At 35.7% G+C, this 10,342-nt stretch overlaps 1 protein-coding gene across 1 annotated transcript; it reads right to left on the bottom strand.

Moving 5' to 3' along the window:
- Positions 1 to 284: 284 nt before the first annotated feature.
- LOC144973661 (NADH dehydrogenase [ubiquinone] 1 beta subcomplex subunit 10-like) lies at positions 285 to 10,226 on the bottom strand. Its single transcript, XM_078916389.1, has 4 exons — positions 9,992 to 10,226; positions 5,737 to 5,878; positions 3,082 to 3,221; positions 285 to 816 (listed from the first exon to the last, which is right to left on the bottom strand). The coding sequence occupies exons 1-4, from the start codon at positions 10,209 to 10,211 to the stop codon at positions 716 to 718; spliced, it is 603 nt and encodes a 200-aa protein (XP_078772515.1). The 5' UTR covers positions 10,212 to 10,226; the 3' UTR covers positions 285 to 715.
- Positions 10,227 to 10,342: the final 116 nt, after the last annotated feature.

Genomic DNA, 10,342 nt, shown 5'->3' on the forward strand with positions numbered 1-10,342 from the left:
TAATTGCCAGCCACCCTCTAGATAGGACAATCATCAATCCCAAAATGACCAATCGAGCTACCTCCTGCAATCAGGATTGATACCTGCCCCTTTGCTTGTGAGAAAAATTTGGGTTATCGGGACTCCTTGATTAGGTTGATATGCTCTTGAAAAAATGTGGTCAACACAGAAATCTCCCAATCATTGATATTTCATTGATTTGACCAGTCCTCATGAGTTTGAGATATCAAGATATCAATCTGCACTATAAAAGATCAACATAAAACAAAAAACAAAAGAGTCTGTTAACTTTTGATATTTTATTCCTTTTATCACCATTATTATCATCCTCTGTATCATAACTCCAATATAATAAGATACAGAAAAAACAAATATTCACTACCAAATAAAATATCACACAATCACCAATCAGAATAATAATAATAATTCTAAAAAAAAAAAAAGTCAATTATAGTAACTTCCAGTACAGCATGTTGCCAACACATACTATAGAAATCCCAAACAGATTGGTAATTAAAATTACTTCATTTTGTCTATAACATTAGGAACTCATTTCGGATAATCGATCATCTTCAAAAACTGAAGTTGCTGCATTCAATCAAATTACATTATATTCTACACTAATCAAAATTGTTAACGAATTTAAATACAGTTGAAAAAGATGTCTGTTTCTTATTTACTAAGAACAACAGACACAAAACACACAAAATGTCCTTCAATGTAATTTCTTGTCAGGGTGTCTCCTTTCCCAAATCAGTCTGTGTTTCTGCTTCATGTATGCCTCAACGCTTCCTTTCTGGGCTCTGATATCTCCATCTGGTCAGGTAAGAAAAAGAAGTAAAGATTTGATTTTCAAATTTGTAATTATCACTTGATGATTTGTTTGCGATTCAGGATTTTAAAATGGTCAGAACACTTGCCAGCCATTTAAATGTTGGTAAAAAAAAACTTTGGGAACGTCAAAGGATAATAGATCTAAAGTTTACTGTAATTTAAAGACACCAAAGTGAAAAAGGACACTTGTGGAAGAGATCAAAACCAGGAAAAGAAAGAGATCCAAGACAATTAATCTAACTATAAAACTACACTGCAACCCGCTTATATCGTCAATTGTACGTCTTTATAACCGAATGTCGCAATGTCTGAAAAAAATCCATCATGACAAAGGCTTAGAGACCCAATCAGGAAAGACGCCCCACACAATCAAACTCAAATTACCACAATGTATCAATAAGCTAAATATCAATTAATATAACATGTAGACGATTGACAAGGAGTACACACTATCTTCCAAGAAAAAGACGAATCTGAATTTTTACTGTCTGAAATGGATCCTAGCTAAGAGCGAAGGCAAAGCCAAGTAGCTCTGTTCCAGGACAAAATAAGAACACAACTTGGACAGCGAAAACAGATATAAGTGGAAAGAAAAGAGGAGTCAAAGTCCACCATACATCCAATGAAATTGGTAATTTTTTAAAATTTTTTTTTTAATGTTAGCCATCCACATCTTTCAGTGCAAATCATTCCATTTAAACGACTGTGAAATGGTCTCATCAATTTAGGCAATCTCTGAGAAAAATACCTGAATGTTGCAGTGGCTACACAATTTGTTCAACATTAATTTTAGATTAGAGATGCTCCAAACTGTGCAAAAATGTAGATATGAAATGTACACAGTCAATTCTGGACTTCAGTATGAATGACAGTGACAGTGGTAGGAGAAATGTGTACTTATTTTGCCTCAAATTACCGTATCTGAGTACTAAACTTGTTTTCATTGCAATTGACGGGCTTAAATATTTTTTTATCTTCATCTTTGTTGGCAGATGAAAGTGTAATCTTTTTCTTCTTTATTTCATTTGTTATTTTTGCTTAGACACAATATATGTCACTTAACAGCTCTTTATAAAAATAAAACAAAAGAAACTGTCCAGACTTGTTAAAACATTTCAACAATGGCTACAGAGTGATGCTAATCACAACAGATTATATAATTGACAAAGTATAAAAAAGATTGCAAATCTCACACTTACGAAAGCAGCAAAACAATTTATCATGTGTTTAATACAATGCTTAAAAAGGTGAAGAAAGTAATGACAACTTTTTGTTTGTGAATAATTGTGTTTCCTGCTGTGGGAATGCATTTCTAATGCTGCATCTATTGACCTCGGTGATTGCTAAGTCATATTTTCAAGAAATTTCTAACACTACATAAAAGGACATGGTAAGTGAAAAGTGAAATACTTATTTACTTATAATAATAAAAAAGCAGAATATTAACTGTTGTAATACTGCATGTTGAGTTTGACATTGATCCTACATCCTCATATTGTAGGGTTTATAATTTCAGCCAAATGAAACAAATAGTAACTTAATTGGAAGTGACAGTGCAGCCCATCTTTCCCTATACAGGGTTTTTACCCAAATGTATGTGCTTATGATGAGTTGTTTTATAGCGACACTGATATGACAGTCAAGACAAAATTTCTGGTCCAATAAAAATATTGATAAGATATGGTGCTATTAACTTTGGAGGACATAAAACCTCTGAGATTGGAGTCAATTCTGATCTGACAAGACTAGGAAATAAAGATTAACGTGTCATTTTTGTTCCAACGCTTATTATCCTTGTCTCCCCTCACACAATGTCCACTCCTACTCCTGCCAAGCTGAAGAAAAAAGCTGACCATTGGTTTGAAGTTGCAGATTCGTGTCAAAGTTGACAAGATGACGATGACGAAGAAGGATATTGCTGCCAACTACAACATTCTCCATACCAGCTCGTCCATGATCAACAATAACTGGGAGAATATCTAATAAAACGAAGTTGGTCATCAGTTCTGATATACAAATATCAGTTTGTTGTGTCATATAAATATGGCCTCGATGATCACATTTTTTCAGTACTTTACTCCCTCCCTCAATTTGTTGATTTCTCCAACTCTCTTTAACAACACTTTTTTGTCTGGTCCCCACGATTTGAAAAGTTAAATCGTTCAATGAAACAACAGCCTTTAGTAAAAGCAACTTTCCAATCTGAGTTCTGAAATTAAAATAAAAAACCAAAGGCACAATCCTTACATTTGATAAACCAGTTGGTGGCTGCCTCCTCATAAGCTTCCTCCAGTTTTCTACACTTAATGCGATGGTCTGGCCCTTCCCACACCATGCACTCATTGAAACGCTGACGAAGGAACTTGACAATGTTGCTATCCACATTCCTGGAAATGTCAGGAAAAACAACATGGTCAAAACTATTATCAAATCATGAAAATCTGAGATGCATGTATTAATAAAGAAAGGAACATTAAATGAATAAGTTTTTAAAAGTACAATAAATAAAATAAAATGGATAATAATTAAGTTGCACAGAATGTACTGTACATATCGTTCATGCATCCACTGAGTAAATGCTAGTGGGTAGCTGACACAAAATATGACTCATGCTTCTTTTTTGTATGATCATTATGCTCATTTAATTTAGTATATGGAATATGCTATTTCGTCATGCTGGAGACCAAAAAATTTACTTTAGCAAGTATTTTGGGGAAATTTCAACCGACTGTAGATTTATGAAAAAAATTGTGTCTGGTTCAAATCTTGTTCTTTTACTTATCCGACCACAGTGCTTTAAAATTCTGTTTCATAAGTTTGATAAATCTTTTTTGATGTTCAGTTACATGACGTCCAAATTGGAACATTTTCTTACATTAAATTGCAAACAAAAACAAATAGTTCTTGAAAAAGAATGTTTATGATGGATATTCAAAATTTAGAAAGTGTTTTCCATGACTATCAGAATACTTTATAAAGAAGAAAAAAACCATTATAAATATCTATAAATTGTCTCTTGTGGTACCTGGTATAATGCAGATATGATACCATTCAGTGCAATTGTCTAAAAATTGTCCAGCCATTCAAAAGCAAATTCTTGTAGCTCAGTTGGAAAAACAATTCTTTCAAAATGGACCAGTATCCTCTAGATTATTTCTGACTTCGCTGGTGGTAATTTTGTAACTAGATAAGTTAGATATGATAAAAAGTGCTTTGCGACAGAGTAGCATCCTATTGAAATGGTAGTCACTACTACTAGATAAATTAGATATGATGAAAAGTGCTTTGCGACAGAGTAGCATCCTATTGAAATGGTAGTCACTACTACTAGATAAATTAGATATGATGAAAAGTGCTTTGCGACAGAGTAGCATCCTATTGAAATGGTAGTCACTACTACTAGATAAATTAGATATGATGAAAAGTGCTTTGCGACAGAGTAGCATCCTATTGAAATGGTAGTCACTACTACTAGATAAATTAGATATGATGAAAAGTGCTTTGCGACAGAGTAGCATCCTATTGAAATGGTAGTCACTACTACTAGATAAATTAGATATGATGAAAAGTGCTTTGCGACAGAGTAGCATCCTATTGAAATGGTAGTCACTACTACTAGATAAATTAGATATGATGAAAAGTGCTTTGCGACAGAGTAGCATCCTATTGAAATGGTAGTCACTACTACTAGATAAATTAGATATGATGAAAAGTGCTTTGCGACAGAGTAGCATCCTATTGAAATGGTAGTCACTACTACTAGATAAATTAGATATGATGAAAAGTGCTTTGCGACAGAGTAGCATCCTATTGAAATGGTAGTCACTACTACTAGATAAATTAGATATGATGAAAAGTGCTTTGCGACAGAGTAGCATCCTATTGAAATGGTAGTCACTACTACTAGATAAATTAGATATGATGAAAAGTGCTTTGCGACAGAGTAGCATCCTATTGAAATGGTAGTCACTACTACTAGATAAATTAGATATGATGAAAAGTGCTTTGCGACAGAGTAGCATCCTATTGAAATGGTAGTCACTACTACTAGATAAATTAGATATGATGAAAAGTGCTTTGCGACAGAGTAGCATCCTATTGAAATGGTAGTCACTACTACTAGATAAATTAGATATGATGAAAAGTGCTTTGCGACAGAGTAGCATCCTATTGAAATGGTAGTCACTACTACTAGATAAATTAGATATGATGAAAAGTGCTTTGCGACAGAGTAGCATCCTATTGAAATGGTAGTCACTACTACTAGATAAATTAGATATGATGAAAAGTGCTTTGCGACAGAGTAGCATCCTATTGAAATGGTAGTCACTACTACTAGATAAATTAGATATGATGAAAAGTGCTTTGCGACAGAGTAGCATCCTATTGAAATGGTAGTCACTACTATTACAACTATCTGATTAACTCAAAAAAAAACATGGACAAGTCTGGCTCTATGGGTCTTTTGGCTATGAAAGAATTTTACAATGTTCACAACTTGTCACAAAAGAGGTAACTTAACTTTATTTGTAGCATTGAGATATATTTATCTTAACTTCATTACTTTTAAGTGTTTTGTTTTGTTAGCCTTTTGGATTTTTAAATAATTTTCTTTATTTTGCTTATAAATTTGTTTGGCTTGCTAGCAATGACCTCGTATAAAGTAGCATACTTTTTTGCCAATCCCTACAAGGGAAAATCCCCCCCCCCCCCCCCCCCCACCCGAAGTGATGAGAACCACTCTGGATTGCTTTGGGACAAGTGCCCTATGAGCCAGGCTGAGGTGACTTACTCAAGACTACACAGTGTGGCAGCTGTGTGTGCATGCCCAGGTCAGGACAAGAAAATAATTAATCAATATTGGAAAATGTGAAAACAAATGTTAATCTAACAACAACATACTTGTCCCTGTAAAACTGTTGGTCTGCCTCATAGATACACACAGGGTCCTCCAGCTCACACTGGTCCACTGTTGGAACTCTGTTGAAGCGACGATGGTACCACTTCTGGGGGTTTTTGGCCTGGATTGGTTCGATTATATTTTCTGTGGATAGATGATATTCATTATGGCAATGACTAATATGGATTTATTTGATCACATAATAAAATTATTGAACTCCAGACTAGAAGGGTGATTCCTGTTCAGATGTTTCTTTGATATTATATCTATATCCCTTTATGGAATGCTGAGGTGTAGGCATCGAACAATGCCAAGTGGAAGGGCGTAATTATTTTTAATAATGAAAATAAATATGATAACAACAAATTGTGTGCACTTGAACAAGAATGTGATTGAATGTCCACAACAACAAAACGAGAGAAAAAGTGAATGGGGGGGAGGGGGGGGAGGGGGAGTGGAGAAGAGCTGAGATGAGGCTATATAATTCGTTGATCATAAGCCTTATGGGATGCCCATTCGTGAAAAAGTTTTGGAAGTCTCATTCTATCATTCTCTTCCTCCATCACTCAAAAACACTTGGTTACTAAACCACACTCTCATTTTGAGCAAAAAAGTAATGGATGGTAAATTTCATAACAGTTGGCATATTTCAGGGTTTTTTTAAAAGCGTCTCTTGTTTAACTAGATTCCATACTAATTGTATTGTATACACGTGCAAAATTTCAAATTAGTAGTTTCCATTGTTCCCTGTTGGGACAAAACAAGAATAGAAAAGAATAAGGGATCTGGGAATAATTGTATGTGATTAAAAACAGACGGGCCTGTGAAGCATTTTAAAAACATCACAGTAAAAGATTATGCAGACATGGGCCTGGTCTAATTTTGGATTTTAACCGTGGATCTTTTGTCAAGACTTATTTTCAATTTATCAATTTTTAGTAACATTTTAAAAGCAATAGAACCTTTCTTGATTGATGTGTAAAAGTTTTAAATTTCCAAATATGACCATTGGTCATAACAATATAAAGGGAAGCTACCTCAAGGAATGTGCGGAAGGTCTACCCATAGGCCACATTTCAATGGGTACATGTAAAAAGTATGTGCCTGTTTGAATTTGATTATAAGTGATTTTATCTTGATAACTTTTCACTATATTTATTCCATATTTAATTAGGCAGGCTTGAGCATTGGCATTGGAATTCGAAAAAAGGCCACTTTCTTAAAAGTAGTTGATGGTTCATCAACTGCCAATGCCAAGGAGTCAAATTGGAACTCTTCAGCTACATGTGATTTCAGTCGTGCTTCGATTTGTAAACATTAGAATCTCGAATCACGTCACTTTCTACCTTCTTCCATTCACTCATTCCTTGTCCATCGTTGTGGAAAGGATCGAGTCAACACTTGCTGGCATTTGTTTTTAATTTTTGGCTAGGGCTATTGGTCAGTACTGACCCCCAGACGCTAGTACCTGCGTGTCAGTGCTGACGAACAGGCGCCAGCGCCTGGGGGTCAGCACTGACCAATAACCTGGTGTTATTGGTCAGTATTGAACAACAGGTGCCGCCGCCCACAGACAGCCTCTCTTCGGTCTGTGCCACCGCCCGCCATTAATCAGCACTGACGAACATCGGGCCTGTTCGTCAGTGCAGACAAAGACCTCTTCGCACTTATTCGTCACTTCCTAAAGTAAAAAAAAAACAATTAAAATCCCAGGCTTTCAAGGCCAACTTATCCGATGACACTAAGCAACACTTGGTCACTTAGATAAATTTGATGTCTAACGCGTTAGATCGTGGCCTTCGTAAAGTTATGGCCTGATACTTACCAAAAAATGACGTCAAACTGCCAGTCTTTTGCCATAAAAGAAAACAAATCGTGAGTCGTATTCAGTAGTTCAACCCTAGAAAGAGGAGAGCTAACGCTACGTAGCTCCTCTTTCTAGGGTTCAACCAATGAAATAACTTGTTTCCTTGAGCTCTACTAACAACTCACTAACCGGTGCAAAAACCAAATAATGACGTCTGCTGGTCCTTTTGGATTTCAGTATCAGGCTATAACATAACGATGGCTACGGTTAGATGCCGTTGGGGCAACGGTATGACTGTCGTTGTTTCAAGCCACCATACGATTCTTTTTTATTTTATGTTGTCTTTGTGTGTATGTGTTTTTGTTTTTCTTTTTTTCGTATATTTTCGTTATTGCTTAAATTAAAGAAAAATAGAGGAAACGTGTTATAATATAATATTTCTTGTTACGATTCTTTTATAATACATTGTCCATTCTATTGATGAGGTTTTTTAAAAAATGTATTTGTTTTGTTTTTGTTTTTTGTCATGCAAAAAAAAATAATAATAATAACGGAAAGGAGGAGAAACCTGATAACGAATAGATAATTCCATTTTTTTTTGGGGGGGGGGGGGGGGGGGCAGCGTGGCTCAGCGCTACGGTCTTTGCTTCGTACCCGCAGTGAGCATGCGCGTTGGAGGAACCGAAATATAAGGTTTCCAGTTTGGCGTTTCAACATCAAATTTGGTATTTTTCTCAGGATTGAACAATATCATTTGTTTAATTAATTGATAAATTTATTAAACAAATCTCACGTAAACCGATAAAAAAAGGTGAAACCAAGGGACTTCCTTGCGACTAGTATGGGACAGGAAATGTGGATTTATTTGTCGTAGAACAAGTTATTTCAAAAAATGGCATTTTTCCATAATTTTGGCACCGTCAGTACAGGCGCCAGAACTGACTAATAGATACCAGTACCTATTAGTCAGTGCTGACCCCCAGACGCTGGTGCCTGTTCGTCAGTACTGACCCCCAGATGCTAGCGTCTGGGGGTCAGTACTGACGAATAGTCACTCCGTTAATTTTTATGCCTTTTCACAAATTCCAAGACAAGTTAATATAATATCAAAACAAAACTTACTGTTGATTTCGGATTCAGCAGAAAAAAAACAGAAGGAAGAAGTGGCAAATCCCTGCCAAGTCCTAGATTAAATAAGAAAAGTAAGATTTCCTTTATTTTAAAGGAAATATACTGCACATTGTCTTAATAAGGAACAATTAACGTAAAACGTTTGACAACAAGATCAATCCGTGGCAGTTAATAGTAAATAGTTGACGATTTACCAACTGGCAAGGTCCGTGACAAAAAGAGGAAATATGAGAGGGAGAGATAGAGAGAGAGAGAGAGAGAGAGAGAGAGAGAGAGAGAGAGAGAGAGAGAGAGAGAGAGAGAGAGAGAGAGAGAGAGAAAGGAGGAAATGACAGAGAAATACACAAACAGAGGAAAAAATGGCACAGAGAGGGAAAAGAGAAAACGACAAAGAGAGAGAGAGAGAGAAAAAAAAAAGAGAAAATGACAGAGAGAGTGAGATCAGAGAGAAAGAAAGAAGAGTAAAAGATGGTATTAATTTAATACTAATATTAATAACATCACTCTGTGGCAATACTTCACTTCGTGACACTAAAGGTACTCCGTGGCAGTTAAAAGTACACATGCGTAGTTGGTTAACTGACACGGTCCTTGGCAATTAACAATTGTCAATGTCCTTGGCAATTGACGCTACCAATCAGTTAACATGTACGTAGATCCTGAGGCTAGGTGCCCAGTTACCATGTACATAGGCACACACCCCAAAAAATATGTTTAAAAAAGAAAAAAGGAAGGAAAGAGCGGCATCAAAATAAAGGCAAACACAAAAAAGACGCGCACACACACACACAAACACAATACCCACCCACAGTCTCCCATCCACTAAGGAACAAATTTTGCGCAGCACCACCAATTTTTATTGCACTTATAATTATAATATGCAAATCATTTCATGCACTAAAATGCATATCTTCTAGTGATACTTCTTCCGCAATGTTTTTCTAAAGTAACTTATTTTAAAAAACAGGTCTTTTTATTTTTATAGATGATTCATATGACATGGAATGAAAATTTACGAAATAATTATAATGTCCAACACATAACTTTTGAAATTTATCAAGGATTGTCTGTACCGAATGTTTGTTTTTTTTAAATAGAAAACAAATCAATCTTCAAATCTAAACTGCTTTTGACGGTAGGCGATAAGTTTGTTTTGTTTTTGTTTGTCTATCTAAATGTACGGTGTAAAAGAAGCTAAAAAAAAAGTACAAAAAGTAAAAGTAAAAGTCGGTTCTCCCGGCCCACCTCTCTCTATCTTGTCTGCTAAAAAAAATCAGTCCACCGACACTACTTTTTATCGAGACAGGAAAGGTACAAACCTCTAAAATACGTCACAGGTCCGTCTATCATTCGGAATAATCCAAAGGCCACATTCTGCAGCTTGAAATCCGTCAAGGCATTGCCTTTAGAAGAACTTGAATCTGATTCATGTCCACCCATCGCCAACTTCGCTTGAAGACAAACAGAAAGTTGATAATACAAGGTCAGCTTGTTGACGGAAGTTATGATGACTCTAAAAACTAAAAACACGAACGCCATAAAATCCCGTGGAACAAAATCGTGAAAAACAAACGCGCACATATTATTTGTCTGTCCGAGAAATAGAACTCGTCAGTGCTTGATAGTCCGCGCTATTGCACGCATAATGCGTAGTCTAAAGAAATTTAAAT

This window comes from Berghia stephanieae, chromosome 5 (assembly GCF_034508935.2).
Source record: "Berghia stephanieae isolate SIO BIC M18660-M18661 chromosome 5, UCSD_Bste_1.3, whole genome shotgun sequence".
NCBI lineage: Eukaryota > Metazoa > Mollusca > Gastropoda > Nudibranchia > Aeolidiidae > Berghia > Berghia stephanieae.

Coding starts and splice junctions, on each gene's coding strand:
- LOC144973661 (XM_078916389.1), bottom strand. CDS start 10,211: ATGGCGTTCGTGTTTTTAGTTTTTAGAGTCATCATAACTTCCGTCAAC. Junction 3,222..5,736: donor CAACAGTTTTACAGGGACAA/GTATGTTGTTGT, acceptor TGACATTTCCAG/GAATGTGGATAGCAACATTG. Junction 817..3,081: donor CACCAACTGGTTTATCAAAT/GTAAGGATTGTG, acceptor TTACCTGACCAG/ATGGAGATATCAGAGCCCAG.